General features: G+C 42.9%; 1 protein-coding gene across 1 annotated transcript; it reads left to right on the plus strand.

The window, feature by feature from the left end:
* Positions 1–2,146: 2,146 nt before the first annotated feature.
* LOC120517378 lies at positions 2,147–26,504 on the plus strand. The gene is made up of 8 exons (XM_039739659.1): positions 2,147–2,192; positions 4,341–4,389; positions 4,477–4,565; positions 5,594–5,767; positions 6,517–6,624; positions 12,154–12,279; positions 14,035–14,160; positions 26,383–26,504. The coding sequence occupies exons 1-8, from the start codon at positions 2,147–2,149 to the stop codon at positions 26,502–26,504; spliced, it is 840 nt and encodes a 279-aa protein (XP_039595593.1).
* Positions 26,505–26,593: the final 89 nt, after the last annotated feature.

Consider the following 26,593-nt stretch of genomic DNA (forward strand, 5'->3'; position numbering starts at 1 on the left):
ACAAAACAATTACATTGACAATCATGTTACGTTATTTTCAAAATGTTTCCTTTTCGTTCTCTTTCCTTCTTTAACACACTACTTCTGCCGCTGCCATATATATATATATTATATATATATATATATATATATATATATATATATATATATATATATATATATATATATATATATAGATAGAGACATATATATAGATAGATAGATATATACATAGATATGAGAACAACACTCATATCAATGACAAAACAATTACATTAACAATCATGTTACGTTATTTTTAAAATTTTTCCTTTTCTTTTTCGTACCTTCTTTAAAACACTACTTCTCCGCTGCGAAGCGCGGGTATTCTGCTAGTATATATATATATAATTCCGTGCCAAGCGGAAGGTAGGTATGCTCTAATGTCAAACGTTGGCACTGTGTCTGATGGTGTTTAGTTGTGACGGGAGAGTGTCCACCGTGTGGAGAGAAGAGCACATGGCCGAGATATCTGTGCCAACGAGCTGCTACCCTCTAAAACACACGTCGCTCTGATCTCTCAGAAACGTCAAACGTTACTCCTTAACAATCTCCAGGCCAGGGATCTCCAACACGTTGCTCGTGAACTACCGGTAGCTTGCAACCCCTTTCCAAGTAGCTCACTGAAGGGTTAATGAATCCTACATAAATGTGAAAACTTTATTAGTCAAATTAGGGGTGGGCCATCTTTCCAAAAAATCATATCATGATCCAAAATCTGAATTGCAATCTCTCTTTTCAATGTGGCATACACTTAAGAGAATATCCGGACTAAAACCATCAAGACCTAAGTAACACTTTATCAGACAAAGTTGAACTCAATTGTTCTCTCGTTTGCTAGCTAGCTAAGTGGAGTTAAGGCACACACCCCAAAGCTGGCGAGTGAATGAGGAAGCCCCCTCCCCACTAAGCGTGTCACTCATAAATAAATCGGTACCACAAGCGAACTATGACACTTGATACAATGAGAGGAGTCACAAATTTAACCGGAATGTTCAAGCAAATTATAGAAAAACACCTGATCTAAATCCATGAAGCAGTTCTCTCGTGAAAAGCAGACAAACAAACATCAGATTTTATATATATAGAGATAAAGGAAAGAAAACCAAAAAGCATGGAATTATATTACAATATGAAGAGGTGATAAAGAGCTCTGACACACCTGGAAGTGAGCTACAGGAGTCACTGGGCAACTCCACACCATTAGAGACCCTGAACAGGTGATCGCCAGTCTTGACAAGGACATCCCTTTGACTTGTTTTTTTAGCCAAACTCAGACATGTTCACTCTGATTTTATTACATTTTTAGACAACCTTCTCAATTAAAAACCATCCCACTTCAAACGTCAACCTGAAGCAGTCGCTTCTATGGCAGTTGGATAAGTGTCATCCCCCAACCTAAACACACACACACACAGAGACCCTTGTGACCTTAAGCACTAATCATCTGTGAACCTCTGAGCTCCCCATGTCCTCTTCCTCCACAGTTCTCTTGTTCGAGACAGCACAACATCTCGTGGTTTCAATGTGAATACTTGTCACAGAAACATTCAGTATCTACTGGTCTTGACAACTTTCTTTGTGTGTGTGTGTGTGTGTGTGTGTGTGTTTGTGTGTGAAGACCTCAACTCCATTTCTCAGTCAGGTTTAATCATCCCTAATGTAGGAGGACTCTTAGGGTTCACCAGTCAGGCTGTTCAGAGAGTACCTCAGTGTCAAAAGCAGGACCCTTACGATGACATGAGTGGTCCTCCAGAATTTTAACAGGGCGCCATACCATGTGGAACACACAGTGATGGCCATGGAGAATGTTATGGTCACTGCGAGGGAGGACACTGACAGAAACAAGTGGCTCCTCCATGTTACTTTTTCAAGTAGCATCTGGTGACCTAAACTGGATGCTCAGTGCTTTCAAAATTGATGACTTGAGGATGTTAAAAGCACATGGGGGCCATTTGTTAGAGATCAAAGACACTGGAAGTGGTTCTGAAGCTCGAATGGAAGAGACCCCAGAAGTAACTTTAAAGATACCACACGACAATGGCCTATTTCTGTCAAGAATCAGTGGTACTGAATATGCAGGAGAAAGTCCAGTGTCAGCAACATCTACCACTTCTTCTTTGTGCACATGTGTGTTTCTAAGCTCCGATACCTGGCTAAGCTACACTCTGAAGGTAAGCTCACCTAACTTGCCTACCACCATGTTACAAACAGAGGTTGCTGACAGTGATCCTGTCCTTGTCTGGTGTCCTCTGTCACCTGATCAGTCTGTCTGTAACGCAGCATCCTGCATTGTTCCTGTTCCAAAGCAGGCAGTTATCTCTTCATCTAATAGCTACAGACCAGTGGCACTTAAGTCTCACATCATGAAGACCTTTGAGAGGCTGGTCCAGGACTCTATGAGTCCTCTTGTGGTAGACCACCTGGTCCACTGCCGTTTGTCTATCAGATCAAGGCTGGAGTGAAGGATGCAGTTATCTATCTGCTCCAAAAGACTCGACAAAGCTGGCTATACTGTGAAGATTCTGTTTTATGATTTCTCCAGCACCTTCAGTACCATCCAGTCATCCTTGTTAAGGGGGTAAACAAAGATATGCAGGGGGATGAGCCTGTGATGTCCTGGATGATGGACTATCTGTTAGGAAGACCACCATCTGTGAGAGTTAAGGACTGTGTGAACAGCACTTGAGTAGCACAAGGAACGGGCCTGTCTGCTTTACTCTTCATTCGGTACACCTCTGACAAGATATATAACAGCAGGTCAGATGATTCTGCACGTATGGGGTGAACTGATAAGGGGGTGAGACAAAGGAGAGGAGTCAGAGAGAGAACTTTGAGAAAACACTGCATCTCACCATCAGCAAAACCAAGGAACTGCTTATTGACTTTTGCCACACCAAAGACCTTCTATGTCTGGTCAATATTCAAGGACTGGATGTAGAAGTGGTCCACTCCTACAAGTACTTGGGGGTTCACATCAACGTCAGGTTGGACTGGTCTTGAAACACAGAAGAACTATAGAAGAAAGGGCACTTCAGGCTGGTTTTCCTTATGAGACTGTGTTCCTTTAATGTAGGAAGTGACATCCTTCACATCCTACAACTCTGTGATGACCAGTGTGGTGTGCTGGGCTGGTAACATCACTTCAAGAGAGGACCACCGAATATCAACAAGCTAATTAAAAGGGCAGGCTCAGTTATGGGACACACCCTGGAAACCCTGGAGGTCATAGCAAAGGAGAGAATGAAGGCAAAACTGAGTGCTATTATGAACAATGCTGCACATCCTCTCTGTGACAGACTAACAGTGATACATCTGTATAGTGCCTCTAGGCACTAGGACTGGGACTGCCAAGTCACACGTTCTCTTTCTTTTAAGTCCTTCTGGTTTTTGTGTCTGTGCCTATTTAGGTACTGTGACAGACAGCCGGGTCCCATGCCCGGCTGGGACGCCCCTGCTGCATATGTTCCGGGGGAGCCACCATGGACAGCTCAATACCTCCCCCGGGACGCTTGGGGCAGCCACCCTGGCCGTTGTTCATTTCCCAGTCTCCCACGTGGCTCAATGGGACATGGAGTCCTCCACAGCCTGGTTGGGACATGGGGTGGCCACTAGGGAATGCTGCCGAGAGCCAACAACCATGGACGAGTTATCAGCCCCACCCAGGAGGGGCAATCAGGACCAGCACCTGGAACACTTCCAGGTGGGCAATAAAACGGGCCAGCCTCCTTTTATTCGAGGCCAGAATCGGGAGGACGAGGTTGCCTGGGAGGAGTGGTGGTGCCAGGAAGGGTTGTTAGAGCTCTGTGTTAAGGTGCTTTGGGACTGTGTTGGGCCTGTGGGACACGGGGAAGATGTGCGCCCACAGGTGAAGAGAAATAAAAAAGCCTGCTTGTTTTACAGTGCCTCTGTGCCGGGTCGGGTGCTATATAGCGCCTTTTACAGTATGTAAGCAGGCAGGCCTTGTGGTGCAGTGTTTATGGCTTTGGACTTCAGACCCTGAGGTTGCAGGTTGAAATCCCGCTACTGACACTGTGTGACCCTGAGCAAGTCACCTGACCTGCCTGTGCTCCAATAGGAAAAAGAAAAGAAATGTAAGCAATTGGATCATAAAGTCGCTCAGGTTAAAGGCATCATCTAAACAAGTAAATATATTTCAGTATATGTCAACCGAGCGATTAAGAGCAGAGATTTCTGTCTGTCCATCTAACATCTTGGTCTTACAATTCCAAACCCGACGAACACCAAACTCCGCCATGACTGAAAGCGTGATCCTATATAGCTGACAACTGATAATGCTCTGCATCTCATTTATGTTCCAGGGTTTATCAAATATGACGATGGACAAACATCGAAGAGACCATCCGACCAGTAGTTTAAGTGTTGAGTCCTAAATCTTCTGTGTCTTGTTGTCCTTGTTTTCTTTGGATACAAATTGTGTTCTTGATGTCTTTTCAGATCTGAAGATGACCTGCCGGAGCTGCTATTCTACTGCGATCGACTACTACTGCCCAAATGCAACGATCCAATGTCCTTCTCAGTGGAGAGTTTGTGCGACTTCTGTAGAGTTGTACATGTATTGTGAGTAAACGTAGTGAAGTTCTGCATCTGTCTTGCTATTCGCTTTGATCCCATGGAAGACGCTGAACAACTGACAATATAACTCGATTAATCTCAAACTGATAGTTTACAAGCATTGGCTTGAAAGAAAAAGTAAAATGGTGTTTGTATGTGTTATAAACTAGAGAAGAAACAGAGTGTAATATTGGGTGTCAAAACGGTTAGCTTTACACTTGGCATGACAAATGATTGGAAATTCTGATCCAGACCAGATTCAGTGGCAAAGAAACAAACACAAATAGAAGGAGGAAATGTTGGAAGAGAAGTGTCCATGTGTAAAAGATGAGGGAGAGAAACTACAGTATATGGTTGTTCATAAGATGCTTCCTGCTTTGTGTTGCAATGACAGGTTACCAGCTTTCTCCTGATTGGCAGGCCTCACTAAGAACCTCTCTGACAAAGAGAGCATCACTAAAGGGTTTTAGGCAGGGACGTTGATCACCCTGGAGCGGGTGGCAGGCCTGAGCTGGACGTGACCCTCTGCTAAGGTTTAAAGCCACCTCACCACCACAGATCATTTCTGAGTTTGATGGGAAGAGGAATGTGGTGCTTTGAGAAGAGGTGGTCTTTGTGGAGGGCTGTGTAGGTGGGCCTGGCCGAGCCACCTGTCTTGACAGATGAGGACTCCAGTCTTGATTAGGAAGACTCGGAGATGCAGCAGTGGATGTGATCTCTTCTGGTTGTCATTTTGGTGACTCTCATTCTTTAGTTATTTTGTATAAGAAATGTGACTTGTTTATACACTTTTTGTGATATTCTGGTGTCCCCGGATGTCATTCTGGGTGCTGCCACAATCACAACATCCTAACACACTGCACAATCGGGGTGTAATTGCACATTTGGACTTCATTCTCATTCAGCAACATGGCCACTACTACATTTCAGTGGTTTGTTACCAATTAGCGGAGCGCTCGCTTTTGGCAATTCATCTAAATGGGTGATCTTTCTTTTCCAGATCAGTTCAATGAGCTTCTCTACTCCTACAATGGTTACTCCAGTTCTCCATATTTTTCTCGTCACTGTGTGACTCCAGACATCTGTAATGGCAGCGGATCTGTTAACTACGGAGATGAGAGCTGGACAAAGCTTGTGGAGTGTTGCACTTCTGACATGTGTAACAATGAAGGAGGTAGGAATAAAAGTGAGACTTGTACAAGAAACAAATTTGATTTTACACACGACCAGTAGCTCAGAGATGTGCAGCACATCTTCTGGACGTGTCTTGTCAGCTTTAAAGTGAAGGCCCCTGATGTGCTGTTTGTGTCGGTGACACTGGAAAAGACAGCAAATCTGACAAAATGCCCTCTCTGGTATCTTGGGGCCGCTCTGTGCGCCCTGCTGGCACTTTACTTCTCGAGAGGCACGTTCTACATGTGTGACCACAGCTTTTCACTCCAAACAAGTCCTATTTTCCCGTTTCTGTCTTGTCTTTTATCCTGTAATTCCTTACATTATCCACTCTTTCCAAGAGCTTTCTAAAGTCCTTATTGGTCTCATTCATGTGGCCAGATTCTTCTTCTATTTGTCTTGCTTCTTGTGAAATAGTTTTGATAGTTAAAGTGCTGCTAACTGAATTGAAGGCAGGTGGAGATCACAATGGAGTTTTGCACCCTCGCCTGTTCTGCTCTTTGTTAACTTTTTGGACAGAATTAATCCAACCAAAGAGCTTCTTACTGGGACTAAAAACTGGGACTGAAATCCAAAGTGCATTTACATCAAATGATAGTAAATGGTAGCAACATGAGAGCAGAAACGGGACACAGCGATTCCCATGTGTGGCCTTTGTCTGTCAGGAGTTCATCACACATCAGCTTGTAATGGGTGATACGCTTCATGTCTGTGCTGTGACATGAGAATGAGATGTCATTGTCATTGCAGGTGTCATACCCAGTGAGCCAAATGGACTGGTGTGCTGCTTTGGAAGTAACGGTCATTGTAAGATGTTTGTGCCCTGCAAAGGCATTGAGGACCACTGCTTTACTTCAGGTGGGTGACCAGTCATTCCAAGTCAATCTCGTCACAATTTAGTTGGTTGCTCTTTGGAGACACTTGACGTGACATTGTCAAATGTAGAAAATGTTACATTATTAGAACTGATACAATGTTTTGATCATTTCGTCAAGTTTTTACTTGTAAAATGAAGATGTAAGAGGATCAGTGTGTAGTGAAGTGTATCCTAAGAAGGGCTGACCTTCACGCTGTCATTCCTCCGCTTGGGTTGGCCACTGTGGACTCACACAAATTCCTGTGCTGTGTGCGTCGGTCAGCAGACCGCCGTGAAATGAACGGGCCCAACTCATTCCTTAAAGTCGGCCTCCTCTCACTCGCCTCAGGCCACGCTGGCATTCTGGTTGATGACCCATTTCACATTGTGCCACTCAAAAAACAAGTGTGTGTTGGATTATTGTAAGAAGCTTTTAATGCATTTTAACATCATTTAACTTAAAACATGAATCTGTTTCCACCAACTCTGATTGAACAGAGAAAACAAATCAATGGCATCCCGAAAATGACACACGTTTCTGCCTAGATTTAGAAAAGTTACTATCTTGTAATTAAGATAAACTTCTAGTCATTACAAGACTCTGGATGAAGGGTGAGTTCCAGTAATTTCCTCGTCTGCTCTTTACAAGTTACATGGTGGTACAGGTTGCTTCGAGGTTTGCGGTGGTAGCCGATGTAATTCCTTTGGAAGTTGCTAACACGAACAAACACATCTTAAACTGGAATTGCATATCTGAGGTTTGGTTCAGTTCCCTCAATCAGTGGCGTCATATTGAAAGAAGAATCTTCAAGGCCAAGAGATAACCCTTAGTGGCCTGTGTTGGTGCCGCTGTTATATTTAATATATAAATGATTTGGATAGGCATATGCATACTGTACGTAACAAGCTGGTTAAGTTTGAAGATGATGCCAAGACAGTTGGACTGGCAGATAATCAAGAATCTATTGACTTATCACAGACGGGCCTGGGCAGATGAAATGTAATGTCAGTAAATGTCAAATATTACGTGTAGGAAATCAAAATGTTAGGTTTGAATACACAATGGGATATGTGACAATGGAAAGTAGCCTTATACAGTAAGAAGGATTTAGGAGTCACAGTGGACTCCATGCTATCAATGGCCAGACAGTGTTCAGAAGCCATTAAGAAGGCTAACAGAATGTCAGGTTATATAGCGCCTTGATGTGTGGAGTACAAGTCACAGGAGGTTCTGCTCAAGCTTTATAACACACTGGTGAGGCCTCATCTGGAGTCCCGTGTGCAGTTTTGGTCTCCAGGCTACAAAAAGGACATAACAGCACAAGAAAAGGTCCAGAGAAGAGCGACTAGGCTGATTCAGGGCTACAGGGGTTGAATTATGAGGAAAGATTAAAAGAGCTGAGCCGTTTCAGTTAAGCAAAAGAAGATTAAGAGGAGACCTGACTGAAGTGTTTAAAATTATAAAGGGAATCAGTGCAGTGGATCGAGATGGTGACTTTAAAATGAGTTCATTAAGAACACGGGGACACAGTTGGAAACTTGTGAAGGGGAAATTTTGCACAAACATTAGGAAGTTTTTCTTCACACAGAGAGCCACAGACACCCGGAAAACGTGACCAAGTGGTGTGGTAGACAGGAGGACTTTAGAGACTTGATAGGACTGGTGTGCTTTGTTGGGCTGAGTGGCCCGTTCTCATCCAGAGTGTTCTTATGTTCTAGTGGGCCTTTATTGTGGGCCATTTGACTTCACTCACATGCCATTTAGTTGAAGTCTGAAAGTTCCTAAAGTCCTCCTGTCCACCACTCTGTTTGGTTCCTACTTTTAAAGTTTCAGTCTTTGCATGTATGTCATCTTCTTTAGAAAAAAGAAATAAAAAGACAAAAATGTTCAATGTTCACCATGGCCCTGCCACCCTTCTCTGCCACTCTCAATTCTTCATCCCATAAAGGCTCATTTTATGGTGGCCCTATTTATGTGTCTGTTCCACCACTGACTGGTTGCCTCTTAAGATGTCCAAAATCTCCAACTTGTGACTGAGACGTGAGACTTGAGAAGGTGCAGGACGTGTCGGAGGGCCTGTCACTCGGTGGATGCCTGATTTGTCAGCAGAAATGACATTTTATGTTTTTTTTTCCTTTTTGAGTTTTGATCTTGGAGTGGATCAGCTGTTATAATAATAATACATTTTATTTATATAGTGCCTTTCCCATGCTCAAGGCACTTACAGAATATAAGAAAAAAAACACAGGGTATACAGTATATAGCATTGCATAAATAAATAAAGAAGATTAAGACAGTAAATTCAGAGAAAGCCTAACAGACAACACAATTGATGGTCTCGCACACACACACAGAGGTTACATGAACATCTTGACAGAGAGGTAAACAGAGTGAAGGTAATAAAGTCAAGTAGAGCTAAAAGCCTCCCTGAACAGATGAGTTTTAAGTTGTTTTTTAAAAGAATTCATGGAGTCAGCTGACCTGATTAATTTCGGTAGGTCATTCCAGAGTCTGGGCACTCGCCATACAGTTGAAGGCCCTGCTGTCACCCATGGAGTGTAGATTAGTGTGGGGTACAACAAGATGGCCAGAATCAGAGGACCTTAATGGACAGACAGACACATAGTGATGGAGAAGGTCACTGATGTAGTTTGGCGCGAGATTATTTAAGGCTTTGTAGGTTATTAGTAGGATTTGATATTCGATTCTGTAAGACACAGGCAGCCAGTGAAGATGGAGCAGGATGGTGTGATGTGCTCGCTGCTGCTGGTTCATGTCAGGACTCTTACAGCCGAGTTTTGAATAAGCTGGAGCTGTGATATAAGATTAGAAGGGGCACCTGCCAGCAGAGAGTTACAATAATTGATGTGGGATGTGATTAAAACATAAAAGCATTAGAAAAGAAGAGGAAAGAGCGAACACGAGATATGTTACGGAGGTGAAAGTAAGAAAGTTTCTTAATGTGACTTAATGTGGGCAGAATAAGAAAGGGAGGAATCAAAAATGACACCAAGATTCTTTACAGTAGAGGCAGGTCTGATGAGATCACCGCCAAGATGGACTGGGAAGGAGCTCATTTTATTAAGTTGCATTTTAGTCCAAATTTACAGGAGTTCAGTTTTGTTGCAGTTTAAATTTCAAAGAGTTCTGCTCCATCCAGGTTTTAATTTCACTAAGGCAGGTTGTGAGCTGAGAAAGCTCTGATGAAGTTCCACTTTTAACATTGAAGTAGAGTTGAGTATCATCTGCATAAAATGATAGCCCAGTCCATAGCTACGAATAATATGGCCAAATACAGAATACAATACAATACAATACAGTTTATTTTTGTATAGCCCAAAATCACACAGGAAGTGCCGCAATGGGCTTTAACAGGCCCTGCCTTTTGACAGCCCCCCAGCCTTGACTCTCTGAGAAGACAAGGAAAAACTCCCAAAAAAACCTTGTAGGGAAAATGGAAGAAACCTTGGGAAAGGCAGTTCAAAGAGAGACCCCTTTCCAGGTAGGTTGGGCGTGTAGTGGTTGTCAAAAGTAGGGGTCAATACAATACAATACACAGAACACAACAATTCCTTAAGACAGCATAATAATAAAAATTTTAGAATTACAGTTTAACAGTAGATGATATGACATAATTAGGTTTGGATATTTTTAGAGTCCTGGAGACCTCATCCATCTAGCTGCCTCCCCATTTGGCCATGCCACGACTGAAACGTTGCTCCGATGAAAGGACCCCTCTTTCCCATGATTCCTGTGATCCTCCATCAGGAATGACTTTACCATAGGCAGGCAAACAACTTGGCAAGTGGGCCGTGGCACCAATTGCCACATTTGAGTACCGAGAAAAGAAACAGAATAGGTGAGGGTTAGTATTCAAATATAATTATCATGTTACTTATGTTTTAGTGCTAATGACTAACAACAGAGATGCAGTCTGTACAGAAGAGACGAGGGCCGAGGACAGAGCCCTGAGGAGCTCCTTGTGTGACTGGCGCCGAGCTGGACCTGCTGTTGCCAAGTCTAACAAACTATTGCCTATCAGTCAGATAGGACTTGAACTGGTGGAGGGCAGTGCCAGAGATACCCAGCATGTTTTCCATTCTGGACAGTAGAATGTCATGTCTGACCCGAGTGTCAAATGCTGCACTGAGGTCTAATAGAATTAATATGCTGGTTTGTCCAGAGTCTGCTGCCATAAGCACATCATTGGTTACCCATAGCAGAGCAGTTTCACAGCTGTGCTGCACCCTGACACCAGACTGAAAGGGTTCCAACAAGTTATTAGTGGTTAATTAATTGGTGAGCTGGGAGGCTACAACACGCTCAAGAGCTTTTGACAGGAAAGGTAAATGGAAAACAGGCCGGAAATTGTTAAGATCGTCAGCATCAAGACCAGACTTTTTTAACATTGGGGTTACAGAAGCGATTTTAAAAGTGAGCGGCACAGAGCCAGTGTCAAGGGATGAGTTTATTATTGTTGTAACAGTCGGGATTATGGCATGAAGGCAGGATTTAAGTAGTGTGTGGGGATGGGGCCCAGTATACAAGTAGTCGGTCTCATCTTACAAAGCAGGTGTGACTGTTGAGAACGTAGAGAAGGAGCTGGATGGAGTGGGAAAACAGGGAGAGATATAAACAGATGATGTATTAGTTGAATTAACTAGAGGGCGGCACAGTGGCGCAGTGGTAGCGCTGCTGCCTTGCAGTTAGGAGACCTGGGTTCACTTCCTGGGTCCTCCCTGCGTAGAGTTTGCATGTTCTTCCCGTGTCTGCGTGGGTTTCCTTCCACAGCCCAAAGACATGCAGGTTAGATAAATTAGTGATTCTAATTTGGCCCTAGTGTGTGCTGGGTGTGTTTTTGTGTGTCCTGCAGTGGGTTGGCACCCTGCCCAGGATTGGATTCCTGTGTTGGCTGGGATTGGCTCCAGCAGACCCCCATGACCCTGTGTTTGGATTCAGTGGGTTGGAAAATGGATGGATGAATTATTTAGATCTTTAATTTTGTTACGGAAAAAGTGGAGGAAATCCTCACAGACTTCAGTAGAAGAGGTAGTTGGGCCAGATGCAGGTTCGAGTAGTTTATTAACTACAGAAAACCAAAACCCTTGGGTTATTGTGGCCACTTTCTATTATTCTGCCATAGTGGGTGTTCTTAGCAGCAGTCAGTGCTTCTCTGTAAGCTCTTTGGTGGTCAGAAAGCCTGGATGTGCACGATGAGGCCAGTCTTACGTGAAATTCTCTCAAGGCGTCCGCCAGCTGCTTTCATAGATCGCAATGCTGAGTTATACCAAGGAGCTGAACATTTAAAGGAAACCTCCTTATGTTTTAAAGGAGCTGTTTTATCTAACAGTTTTATCTTATCTTAGCTGTTAAGTTCTGAGGCCATGAACGTTAAATTAGCGTTAGTGTTAAGGTGAACATGGCACAGCTGTTGCATTGTACTTTGTTTGCTGGGGACTGTCATATCCCACATACCAGCATGCCTTCCAGGTTCATAAAATGAGCTCCAATTGTTTCTGGATTATTGCAGAAAACGGATTCCTGGGATGTGCTTCAAGCAGTGTGTGCAAGAATCCAGGAATAGCAAACAAAATCTTGAAAATTTCGAGCCCTTCACAGATCTCCTGCTGCCAAGGCTATCTTTGTAATAAACCTCGTAAGTAATTCCTGCATTTGCTCAAATTGTTTTGCCAAAACAGAGAAAAGAATCCTGGGAATTTTTTGCATTCCATAAAATGTTGTGTGTATTCCTCAAAATAAATCTTCTCAACATGCATAAAATATGATCTTTAAAGGTAAGATTTATTACAAGGTGTACAAATAAAAACGTATCTTATGTTTAATATCATGCCGTTTCATTGAAAGGCAGACTCTGATGTGGAATGAGGTGACATGACTGGAGCTGCAGACTCCTCGAGGATCTCATGGGAGTGATGGGCTTGTCTTACTGGTGTGGCCCCGTGGCCTTGATGTGCACTTTTTATAACTTTATTGTTTCTTTTTTTTAGACAAACATAAGAATTACAAAAAAATATTCACGTCTGCTGTGTATACTGCATATAAAATGTAGTAAAGGGCTCTGTTGGCGCCTGCAAAGGGAAAACAAAATGAGTTTATTCCTGCACTGAAAAGAGGAGACGGCAATACAGACAACGTTAGCCGCGCTACTGATCCCAAAGCTGGGAATGAGCCCCCGATCTCTAGGAGTCACCTGCTGTATTTCTGAAATGAAATTCAGTCGTGATGCCAAATCTTAGGGTTTGAGAAACACATCCAGGTTAGCATCCCACAAATATGAGCAGAGCACTGGCTGAGACCCCGTATGTCACATCATGAGATGGTGACCTGATGTTCACTGAGTAATAAACGCCCCAGCTTCCAGTTTTGCAGTTAGTCAGGTATGTGCCCTGTGCCAGTCTCTAAACAGTGGAAATGCAGGAATAATGTGGGCAGATGAATTCATGTTATAGACGAGGGTCCTTAAAAAAAAAAAGTAAAGCGACTCTGTGGGTCGTCAGTGGATGGGTGACCTTCTTGGCACAGCGCTGTAAGTGGCACGATCACAGGGGCAAGGAAACTACATGATGTACTGAGACGTGAGAGACAACAACGAGAAATGAAAAGGACCGCAAGATACGCGTTAGTCCAAGAACCACACCGCGGTCAAAACCGTGAACTCCATCAGAGCCAAAGGGGGACAATGAAAATTCAGGAGCCAGGACTCAGAGCGAGAAATTTATTACTCGGAAGTCAACACATAAAAAGCTTTTACTAGACTGGAAAGGAAAAGTTTTATCTGCAAAACTTGGATAGGGAAGGCGACCTTTTAGCTGCTTCATGTACTTAATGCCTGACATCATGATGACGAGATCAGAAAATAAAAATGGTGTCACGACAAGATGCTAGAACATACTCTACTTAGACATTTGACTTTTAGAACATGACATTCATAATCTTTGTGTCCCAAACCTTAAACAGAAGTGTAGAGTGTATCAGTTAATGCATGGTGAGCCACAAAAAAATGTAAAAAAAACAACCAATTAAAACACGCGAGCGACGCAGTGAATGTCAAGGCTCTGCCAGCGGCCATTTGTGTGTGGCCTACTGGCTAAGACATGGAGCCCAACCGTAAATGAGACGGCCGCCCGCTCTCGCTCTCTCAGCCTCTGAGCGCTTTCATTTTCAGAAGATTATATGACCTGCCTGCCGATGTTGGGCAACACGTCAGTACTTAGAAAGTGGCTCAGCACGGGGTTCAGTTTTAAAGATATTTTACCGAAGCAAGTGAGTTTAAACATAAACAGTTACAATGTTTAACTTACAGTAATGGCCAACAACAAGAGTTCTTATTAATGCTTTATTACAAAGATTGTTCTTCTCACTTATTCCAATTTCTGTTTGGATTTTACAGCCTCCGTACTGCTTTGTCACAACTGTCAGATTACCAGTCCTTGGGAATCTTGTGAAAACAAGTCTGACTCCATTGTGCCCTGCGATTCTTTGTCCTCGATGTGCAGTTCTGGACAGGATGGAAATGGTGAGTGAATTGCTGAAGGTATGCGCAGCTTTAGGCCTTCATGTTATGGGTAATCACAGTAAATTACGAGCTGTAGACGCTGAGGCCATTAGAGCAAATGCACCTCCTGGTGCCGATTTAGGTGGTTTTTAGAAAAGCAGTAAAACCAGAGATCATGGCGATGAATCAAAGAAATCAGCAGTAGCAGGCAAGCATTAAAAGGAAGGATGGCAAGCAGACAAATACAGGAACGAGGTAATGGGGTCGAACTGCCCCATAAAAAATGTAATGACACCTTGAGGGCCCAGCTCTGAGCACTCACCCAGCATGGTTCTTCACATGTCTTATCTGGGTGTAATAAGAGGTTCAGGAGAAAGGACACAGAGGAGCCATCATCATCATCATCAAGCAGGAAGGCCTTCACTCTCTGGATGTGAGCAGGTTGACCTGGAATCCAAATGGCAAAGATTTTAGCAGATGTTTGTTAGTCAGCAAATGTTAAGCAAGCAAGATGATAGCTTTTCTACAAGGACACATCTTTAAATTGGAAGGCAGTAGAAACGTAGACAACCTGAAGAGACAGACTCAGAATAAGCGTGAAGAAGATAACAACAACAACAACAACATTTATTTCTATAGCACATTTTCATACAAACAATGTCGCTCAAAGTGCTTTATATGATGAAGAAAGAGAAAAAACACAAAGTAAGAATTAAAATAAGACAAAACTAATTAACATAGAATAAGAGTAAGGTCCGATGGCCAGGGAGGACAGAGAAAACAAAACAAACTCCAGACAGCTGGAGAAAAAATAAAATCTGCAGGGTTCCAGGCCATGAGACTGCTCAGCCCCCTCTGGGCATTCTACCTAACATAAATTATCAGTCCACATGGTATTCAGGGTTCTCATGGAGGACTTGATGATGACGGTCACGTGGACTTCTGGCCTTTAATCCATCAGTGTAGGTACATCACGGTGCTTTGATCAGGTGGCGGTGGTGCAGATCATCACCACAGAAGACCAGGAAAAGAACAGAAGAGAGAGTAGGGGTGATTATGGATTTTGGAGCCACCATTAATAGTAATGATAATGAATTGAATATACAGAGCATCAAGATTAAACTAAATCGAAGTTATGAGAAGGCCATGTTAAAGTAATGAGTTTTCAGCAGTTTTTTAAACTGCTCTACTGTATCAGCCTGGTGAATTCCTATTGGCAGGCTATTCCAGATTTTAGGTGCATAGCAGCAGAAGGCCGCCTGCCCGCCTCACCACTTCTTTTAAGTTTAGCTCTTGGAATTCTAAGGAGACACTCATTTGAGGATCTGAGGTTATGATTTGGAATATAAGGTGTCAGACATTCCGATATATAAGATGGAGCAGATTATTTAAGGCTTTATAAACCATAAGCAGAATTTTAAAGTCAATCCTGAATGACACAGGTAACCAGTGTAGTGACATCAAAACTGGAGAAATGTGCTCGGATTTTCTTTTTCTAGTTAGGATTCCAGCAGCTGCATTCTGCACTCGTTGCAAGTGATTGATGTCTTTTTTGGGTGGTCCTGAGAGGAGTGCGTTACAGTAATCTAGTCGACTGAAAACAAAAGCGTGAACTAATTTCTCATCATCTTTCAATGATATAAGAGGTCTAACTTTAGCGATGTTTCTTAAGTGAAAAAATGCTGTCCTAGTGGTTTGATTAATATCCATCCATCCATTATCCAATCCGCTATATCCTTACTACAGGGTCACGGAGGTCCGCTGGATCCAATCTCAGCCAACACAGGGCACAAGGCAGGAAACAAACCCTGGGCAGGGCGCCAGCCCACCACAGAAAATTACTATTCATCCATTTAGAAACACAAGTAAGACATTGTGTTAGTGAAACAGCAGAGCTGAGGTCATCAGGTGCTATTAATAAGTACAGCTGTGTGTTATCAGCATAGCTGTGGTAGCTCACGTTGTGCCCCGAGCACAACCTGCAAGAGCTGAGATGAAACCAACATATTGTGAGGCTTTGATGAGAACCGGCCACTCTGCCGAACTTGACTTTTCACTTCCTGTTGACCTAAGCACAGGAAGAAGAAATTGGAAGCTTTTTTAAAAATGCTTTAATTGATTAACATGCTTTCCTGTTGAAGAGTTTATTTCAAAGTAACAGTCAGCATCCACTCCACGTACTCCTTTCATATATTTAAACACATCAAGTATGTTCCCTCTTACTCTCCATTTGGCTAACATAAAAACTTTCAGCTCCTTCAGTCTCTCCACACAGCTTAGATGTCTTAGATCCTGTGGAACCTGACCCGGACACTATTTACAGTAAGTGTTCACACAACCCAGGTCTGTCCACTTCCACCCGACTCCAGCCCTGAATGAAGGGAGGCAGCCCCTTTTATAATTCCCCGAATGTGCTCCAGGTGCTTCCCGGCAATCTTCCACCTCCACGCCCCAGTATGGCAGAAGTGCCGGCTGCATCCCCGGAAGCACTCCGGGTGTCCCTGCGGAAGTGCTGAGGTCCAGGGTACCACACCCTGCCGCTTGCCACAACCTGAATTGGCACGAATCAGCCTGGTTGCTCTTCTCTGGACTTTCTCAAGTGCTGTTATGTCATTTCTATAACAGGGACACCAAAACTGCCCACAGTAATCCAGGTGAGATGTCACTAGAACATTAGACAACTCCAGCACAATCTCTTTTGGCTTGTGCTCCACACGTTGGGGGCGCTATATAACCTGACAGCCTTCTTGATTGTTTCTTGATGTCAATGAACTGTCAGCTTCTGTACTTTCAGGTTTCAGACCTCCATTGCGTAATCAAACCTTATATTTGTACTTCACCGTGGAACTCTTTGCATTTACTTACAATAAGTTTGATCTGCCCAGGCCTGTGCTGTCCAAGTCTATCAGTAACAACTTAGCTGATTCTCCACCATCAGCACCTCTGCCTATGTTGGTATCATCCAGCACCCCACTCTCCTCATGGTCACCCCGATAAATAAAATGTGTAGTTGATGATTTTCCTTCTTATAGCTCAAAATTATGGGATTTCTAGCAGTGTACAAGATACTTTATGGTAATCGAGGGTCCCGTCACTGTGCATTGATGACCAAATGCTGAAATCTTGCTCTTGTACCATTGTATCTATGTATATAATAAAATGCTGCATATGCCCGGTCACTCAAAGCAATCTGATTTGTTCGTTTGGCTTTGGTCTGATTGGTCAATTTCACTGTGGTTGCTCAGTGAAATGTGACTGGAGACAGGAAGCACCAGGCAAGGCATGTTGACACACATGAGGATTCTGAGGAAAGGCTTAGGAGGAGCACTGAGAGTCCCCTTCAAACACGGGAAATCATCACAAGAATATGGAAGATGTTTCCACAGAGGGCAGTCAAAATGAAAGAGCCTGAGAAGCATGTTTTACAGGAACACAGTCAAGACAGGAAGTGCTGGCTAAGACAAGTTGAGACACACAAAGATAGTAAAGAAAAGTGCAGGACAAACGCTGAGGGTACACATAAGGCAAGAGGTTTCAAATATTTATAAATGCATCCTATTGTAGCTAATATGCAATAAATCAAATATGAAAAATGCTCTCAGTTTAGGATTCTGTAGCAGAGGATCAGACCGCCAAGGTCCCCACAATCACATCATACACGGACATGGACTATGCACACAAGGGCCACCCCACCCTGAACAGCATTAAGCCCATCAGAGGCACATTTAGATGTTGTGTGTGAAATGGCGCTGTAAGCTGCTCTAGGCTCCTGTCTCATGCTGAACACCAGTCCTGCCTAAACTCAAACTGTGCACTGATTCCTCCCATTGCCCCCAGCATACTCCAGGTGACTGCTGGGAACTGAAGTCCTCTCTGTTACTCTGCCATTGACACATTGCAGGAATGGACATGTCCTTGAATAGACAGAACATCCTCACATCAAAGTGGTCACCTGATGGCTGTTTTATGACAATATCTGCTTTATCTGCCCCAATTGCTTAACATTTACCTTTTTGGCAAGCATCCCCTTCACATTTACATTTACTTTTATTTGCTTATAAGATGCCTTTACCCAAAGTAACCTTAAAAATCAAGTGACATTAAGCTAGCGTCTATTTGTAGTGTAATAGGAAAGGTAAAAAAAAGTTGATTACCACAAATGAAAAGATGTAAAAACTCATACATTTACAATCGTAGATTATAATCAATAAATAACCAAAACTGTAAAGTATCACAGCACAAAGGCTTTTCACAGAACAGATGGGTCGCCAATCACCATTTAAATACATTGAGGGAATCAACAGTACAGATGGAGGTGGGCAGTCCATTCCACTAACTTGGAACCTCCCATGAAAAGAGTCTGGATTGAGACTTGAGGCCACATAGAGGTGGCATCACCAGCTGCTGCTCCCTGACAGACCTGAGTGGGCGAGGAGGACCATAGCACTTCACCAGTGTTTCCATATACTCCGGTGCTGACCCATTGACTACTCTGTAGATTTGAACTTAATGTCTGCTGCTACAGGGAGCCAATGTAGCGACTTGAAGAGGGGAGTGACATGAGCCCATCTCAAATGTATCTTGAAATGTTTGTGAGATTTTATGTTAGGTGTCAGTTTTGTGGCCCCACCACACTCAATTATGTGACATTATTCTCTTCATTGGCCAAACCTGTAGTACACAGACAGCCTGTCTATAGACACACATTGTATTGAAAACCTCATCAGAAACTTCCAAAGACTTTGTTGGACAGTCATTGTATCCAACAATCTTGACCAGACATTGTTCTCCTCTCTTGCTTAATGACTCTTAGCCTGAAGAGGTCTATTGATGTTTTACGTACATCTAAGATGTCTCACTTAAAGGTTTTCCAATGCTGTAGCTTGTCCTAGAGTTTATATAAACACAGGGAACTCCAGTTTCTGTATTACATCTCGCCTGAAGAAGGAGCCTCAGTTGACTAGAAAGTTTACATATTGTCATTTTTTAGTTAGCCAATAAAAGGGGTCTTTTTACTTGACTACTCACTACATTGGCCAAACCTGATGTTCTTCTGCACAGGGCACTGTGACCAGATACCTAGACAAAGGTAGCCAACTTAGATGGATAGATAGAACTTAATTTTTCCCCAGGGGGATAACAAATAAATAAATAAATAAATAAATATGAATACACACACATTATGATCTGAACACACACACTAAATTGACAAAAAAGGAAGAAAAATTCAGCCTTTACAGTCCCAGTGAGGTGCTATACAGGTGTATTGCTGTTGGTATAAAGCAGTGCTTCTCAATTATTTTCTGTCATGCCCCCCCTAGGAAGAAGAAAACATCTCAGCCCCCATGACTATAAATAGTATCATTTGTCTATAAAATTGTTATAAGTACACCTCTGCATAACACTGTATCTTTATTAACGTATAAGAGAATAAAAAAGAAAGAAATATGGACCAATTTATAACAAAGAATAGCTTTATTAAATGTAACAGAAAAGATTTAAAGTGCATTCTAAATTCAAAAAAAATTTTAAAGAAAAATAAAAAAGCATGTTCCCCGAGGTCAAACGCGCCCCCCTTGACAGAGCCACTATTTGAGAAACACTGGTATAAAGGAACACCAGTTGTGTTTCTGGGCATGCTTCTGCTAAATAATCATAATAATAATAATAATTTGTTGACTGGTTTGTCAGAGAGTGGATATGCAGCATTTTTCATAATGGCACCCAGTTATGTTTTAACTCTCTCCTTCGCTTCTGTCTCCAGAGGGTCCAGATTGTGTCCTATAATCGAGCCGGCCCTTTCAGTTAGCTTTTTGATTCAGTGGGCCTCTCTTGAAGTGATGATGCCAGCCCAGTACACCATACTGACTATCACAGAGTTGTAGGAGATATGAAGCATGTCACTACCCACAAGCAGTCTCCTAAGGAAAGAGCCTGCTCTGCCCTGTCGTCTGCACTTGCTCTGTGCTCTGAGACCAGTCCAACCTGTCATTGATGCGGACCACCTCCACACCCACATCCTGAATAGTGCCTGGACATAGAGGTCCTTTGATGCGGCGAAAGTGAATAAGCAGTTCTTTGGTTTTGCTGATGTTAAGTTGCAGACAATTCTTAAAGGTCTCCTCTGTCTCATCCTCATTACCGATAGACCCCTTAAGTGTAGACTCATCTGAGGATTCCTTCAAGTGACATGATTTGCTTTTATATTTATAATTGAAAATGTACAGAGTTAAGAGAAAAGTGGACAGGCCTTATCTTTGCGGTGTTCCAGTGTTGCTCACACAGTCCTTGAGTCTCAAAAACTATGGTTTGTCAGACAGTTGGTCCATCATCTAGGAGACCACAGGTTCATCCATCTGCAAGTCTCTTAGTTTACCCCTTAGCAGGAATGGCTGGATGGTTTTGAAGACGCTGGAGAAATCAAAACACAAAATCCTCACAGTGATGCCAGGTGAGATTATTGTCTTGTGGAGCAGATAGATAATTGCATCCTCCCCTCTAATCTTTGTCCAATAGGCAAACTGCAGTGGATCCAAGGTGGTTTACCATAAGGGGTCTTGTATAGTCCAGGACCAACCTCTCAAAGGTCTTCATGACCAAGTGCCTGGTCTGTAGTCATGGCAGCTTCTGATTGTGTCAGTAATGTTCTGCTTGATCTTCTCCTTGATTGTGACTTCCATTATAAGCTGGCTGGCCTTCAGTTATTTGGATTAGATCTGAATGCAGTCCTTGCCATGCTGTTACTATCATATCTCTAATACCTGTGCCATCTGAGATCGCTTGTAAAAAGTCTGATTCATGTGTGAAAGCAAATTAACCTCAGAACTAACCAACTTCTGAAGGTAACTAAACAGCTGAAAAATTTTGAATATTGAGTTAAGTTTTAATTTGTTTGCAGCACTTTGGTTAACACAGTGGTTCTCAACCTGTGGGGCAGGCCCCCCTAGGGGGGCGCAAAGTAACAAAAAGGGTGCCGCGAAGATGTGAAAAAAAGAAAACAAGAATCAAAAATATGAAAAAAACATCTGTTGAAACTGTTGTTCTGATACTAGAACAATAAACATACTGTAGAGTTAGATAACTGTCGATAAAAGTTAAGTAGTTATAATAAAATATGCATCTACATTTCAAAAAAATGTTAGGGGGGCGCGATTAAAACTGTTATGAAAACTCGGGTCGCAAATACTTAAAGGTTGAGAAACACTGGGTTAACATGTAAGGGTCATTTTCTGATATAGTAAATATTAGAAGCAGAGTCCCCCTCCAATCACTGCTGTAGCTGAGGCTTTTTAAGAGATATATCCAGGTCAGGTTCAAGTTAGGTTGGGGAGCATCACTGATAAAGAGCATTGGCGCACCCAGCGCACAACAAAACAGCTCAGGATCCCAGTTTACAACCACCGAGGCAGACATCTATCTGCTGCAGCCAGGTGTTACATGGGCGTCCCTTTGGCCTGGTTCAGCAGTTCATTTCCTCAGCAATGAAAATCCTGTAAGCCAAATCACATTTGAGGAATCATGCCACATGGCTGTATTGTTGTAACTGACACTCCCTTACAATGCAGGTGGTGTGCCTCGTTTGTGACTTTATGTGCAACTGCTTGTTTGAAACAAAGTCAAACCAGCGGTACCCATGGATTCTCCAAAAAGTCACAGTACCAAAGGAATTCAGTCTTCTTCTCAGGTCACTAGATATTATCCTTGTCTCGCAACCATATAGCAAGACAGGAAACACCAGGACTCTAAAGACTTGGACCTTCTTGTCCTTTTACAAAGATATCAGGAGAACTACATACCCCTTTCCAGTGCCCTCATGACTCCCTGAGCTCTCCCAATCCATCTACTGACTTCATAGGAAGAGTCACCAGAGACATGAAAGTCACCACTGAGGTAAGTAAACCTCTCGACAAGGTCGACACTCTCTCTGCAGACAGACACACTGCTGATGACCATGCCCAAGAAGTCATTAAAGGCCTGGATGTTGGTTTTTATCAGGACACTCAGACTCCTCACTCAGTCTCTTGAGTGCCCCAATCAGAGCCTCCATTGAAGATCTCAGCATCATCAGCAAAGTCAAGGTCAGTGAATCTTTCTATCGGACCCCGTAAGCCTGCCCAAAACCCAGTCCATCTTAGCTTTGAACAGAATAGGAGCAAGAACACACCCACAATGAATCCTAGAATCAACTGGAAAAAATACAGATAACAACAACAACAACAACATTTATTTATATAACACATTTTCATACAAAAAGTAGCTCAAAGTGCTTTACATAATGAAGAAAACAAAAATAAAAGACAAAATAAGAAATAAAAAAAAGACAACATTAGTTAACATAGAAAAGGAGTAAGGTGGTCCAATGGTCAGAGTGGACAGAAAAAACAGAAAAAAAACTCCAGACGGCTGGAGAGAAAAAAAAAATAATAAAAAAAAGTTGTAAGATAAAATAAATGTAAGATGTTCTGCCTCCACACTGCATAGCACTCACAGAACCAGTGTACAGGTCGGTCATGAAAATCAGCAACTTTGGGGGCATCCTGTGATGTCTCAGCATGTCTAACAGGGCAGCTCGATCAGCTGAGATGAATGCTTTATGAAAATCAAAAAAGGCTGCAAACAAACTCTGACGATATTTACATTTTCACTCATTGAGCACCATCCGTGTCATGATACAGTAGATGGTAGACTTCTTAGTCGTAAAACCAGACTGTTTGGGTCACTAGTAGGTGAGCAAGTGATCATAGATCCTGTTGAGGACAACCCTAGCAAGACTTTACCTGGAACCAAGACCAGTGTTAACCCCTTGTAATTGTTGCAATACAGGCGATCACCCTTCCTTTTTCTGATAGGGACGATAAGTCCTGTTTTTCAGTCAGTTGGGATGACGCCTGTCTTCCTAATGGAAGCAAAGATTGCTTGCAATGCCAGGAGCGCAGCCATACCACCAGCCTGGAGAAATTCACTCCAGATACCACAGATCCCTGCACCCTTCTCTACCCTCAGATGGTTCACAAACTGTGCAGTCTCAGTAAGAAACCGGGCACTTCTGTAGACCCTGCAGTTCTGTCGGAGCCTCCAGCATCTGCTCACAAGGATGTGATTGATCTCCTTCACTGCACCACCAGTATTGGAGTACCAAGTCCAACGATGCAGTCTCAGGGTGCTTAAACCAGGATCCAGCAATCTGCAGCCCCTGACGTTTTGGATAGTCAAGGGACATGGAGCCGCTTTCACCATGGTTGGCAAACCCATGGGACCAGCTTAATCCTCACAGAGAGCCCTGTCAGTGCCAGTGGTTGCACTGAAGTCACCCATGACCAAAGGTGTGTCACCTCGCAGGCACTCATCAATTGCAGGGCAAAGTTGTGAATAAAATGTCTTCCTCAATGAGACATCACTCACATTGGTTGGAGCACACACTGAGACAACAGACAAGACACCCAGAGAGTGCTTTAATCTGACTCTCACAATATGCTCGTTGAAAGGAGTGACATTAGTCACCATCGAAAGAAGTCAATCCACCAAAGCAACAACCTCTTCCTGAGTATGACAGTTCATCAGAGCGACCAGACCAATAAAAGATGTACCCACCTACAGAGATTTTGATATTCCCAGGTCTGAGAGTGGCGCTACTGAAATGCAGAGTCTACAAAGCTTCTCCGACAGCAGAGGAAAATGTTCATCATACTGGAGAGACAAGACGTTCCACATGACTACCTGGATGGGCCACCTCAAATTGGGACCCAGGTGCTTCTGTGCAGAAGGTGATGTCTCAGCACGACACCAGTTCTGATCCCCAAGAGCCCTGACCCCATTGGCTCTCTGGTGGTTTCAGCTCTTCATCCCCTTCATCCTGCCACCAACCCCCATATTTTTCACTGCATGTTGGAGGACCACTTGCAGGGCCAGATGCAGTTTAACGTCCTACCCAGGACCATACAGTATGTCTGTACGTCCATAAATACACATTGATAGCTGTCAATTCTAGAGGATATGCTGCAGTGTATTGACAGTGAGACCAATGCAGATGAACCATTACTGTACAACTTTAATTTAAAATGAATTGTTGTACATAGAAAAGTGAAACCTTAGACGTGCTGCAGGGACCCAGTGGTCATCATGGCGACTCAGCAGTTAGCACTGCTGCCTCAATACAACTCCAAGAACTTTGATTCAGTGTAAGCGCAGGTCACAGTCTGATGGACTCTGCACATCCTTCTTTCCAGTCACATCAGCTGTTACATAATCAGTTCCTGCCATGTGGCCAATTCCTTTGAGACCAGCTGAACTCTGTAATAGAAAAAGCAGGCTCTGGAAATGGATGAATGGAAATCTTCTTCAAATCCATCGCTGCCTTCTTAATATGTCTTCTCAAGTACAAAGAGCATTATGAGTGGAGTAAAGAAAAGCAAAATATTGAAATGTGACGACACACTAATCTCATATTACCCATATACCCATGACTAAACGGTGAGGAGCAGGCCTAACATCCTTGAGAAGTTTGCTGATGACACAACAATAATGAGTCTTATTTCCAATGGTAATGAGACTAAATTCAGAGCCCAGAAAATTCCATCTTCCTCAATGTGGCCAAGGTGAAAGAGATAATAGAGGCTTTCAAGAAGCAAGAAGACAAACACTCCACTATCACCAACAATGGACCTGCTGTGGAGCCGTTTTAAAAGCTCACATGGACTGTTCATATGGAAAAATTGGTAAAGGAGGTGACTAAAGAAGTTTGGCATACATCCACACACCCTCAGGCCATTTTAAGGGGCACCATTAAGAGCATCCAAACTGGTTGTGTCACTGCCTGGTATGGGAACTGCACTGCCCTCAATCACAAATCATTGGAGGTAAAGTTCCTAACCTACAAGACATTATTACTTAGGCGGTGGCTAAGGGAAACCAGGAAAATCATCAATGGCCGCTGTCATCCAAGTCATGGACTATTCACATTGTTACCTTCAGGCAGACAGTACCATAGCACTGGGTCCATGACCAGCAGGCTCCAAAACACCAAGTTCTTCCATCAAGCACTTAAGATGCTGAGCTCTGCATAGTGACAGGCCAAAGCCTTATCAACAGTCATCCCCATCCATGTCAGGCCCATCCATGCTGCTGTTCCCTTTACTGCCATTAGTGTATGAATCGTCGGTATGTCTAATTGTTTACTTACGTGATGATTTGATATTTATGTTGATTTATTTTGTGTGTACTCTAAATGTATTTATTACATGTATACTTTCATTTAAACATATCTATTTTGTGTATTCTCTATTATGTATATTTCCACTCAAATTCATTTTGGACTTTGCACACTCACTTGTACATGCGTGTTAAGTGACGTGACAATAGAGTTGACTTGACGTGACTGGTCAGTCTCATGTCTGATGTTCATTTCCTCTTGCAGGTGAACAGTTTCTTAGACAATGCACACCTACTGAGTTGTGTAACAAAAGTGTGTCTTTTGACTATGGAAGTGGAGGCATAATGTGGACTTTCAATTGTTGCAGTTCCGACTTGTGCAATTCTCAGAACGGTAAGACTTTATCCCCGCCTGATGGTTCTGGTGTAATGGTGGACTTTTCTCTCCTTCCTTGTATGTTCTGCTTTGTAGTAGATGGGTGAGCGATCTGGAAGACACATCTGCTCTGTCAGACTGCTTTCTCTGTAATAAGGTTTATTTTTTTATTTTTTTGTTTCTTCTAACTTTTGTTCTTTTTATGCATTTCGAAATCCCACATCATGGTAGATAATTCCCTTCCTGCATTTCTGGGCAGAGACTTCATTTGTCTGTAAAAAAACCTGTCATGGAGTCTTCAAGCAGTTGGATTAAAATGTAAAACTAAGGAGTGTAATATAAAAATAACTAATAATTTAATATTTTCACTTTAGCTAATCCACCGCTTTTCATAGAAGTCTCACAGTTTGGGTAAATGTAACTAAACATCTGAGTATCTTCAGTATCAAGCAAAAATCACAAACTTGTGAATCACTGCAGGAGAAATAAGCGGCCGTGGGAATTTCTCTTGGACTCACGTCCATCCCTCGTTGGAGTGTGTTGATCATAAATGTAAGGACGCGTTGTGCATCCACCATGATTGTGTTCTTCACTGGCTGGCAGACCAAGGCACCTGAGCGCCAGAGGCATTGAAGAAAGAAGGTCAGCAGTGCCTTACGTGTTCCTACTTGAAGATGTCTTCTAAATTGAGCGTTTCTCTTTTGTTTTCTCCCCTGTAGTCACAGCAAACACATTTGGTGAACCCAATGGACTTGTGTGCTGCGGAGGCAATATTGCCGTTTGTGAAAATCTTGTGTACTGCACGGGCATCGAGGAATTCTGCTTTACAGCTGGTGAGTAAGACACCTAGAAGCAAATACTGCTTTTGTTCATTTTCTGATTTCTTTTTATTTTAGTTTAGTTGGCTACTTATTCCTTTGTTCCTGTGAT

The sequence above is a fragment of the Polypterus senegalus genome, chromosome 1, assembly GCF_016835505.1.
Source record: "Polypterus senegalus isolate Bchr_013 chromosome 1, ASM1683550v1, whole genome shotgun sequence".
NCBI lineage: Eukaryota > Metazoa > Chordata > Cladistia > Polypteriformes > Polypteridae > Polypterus > Polypterus senegalus.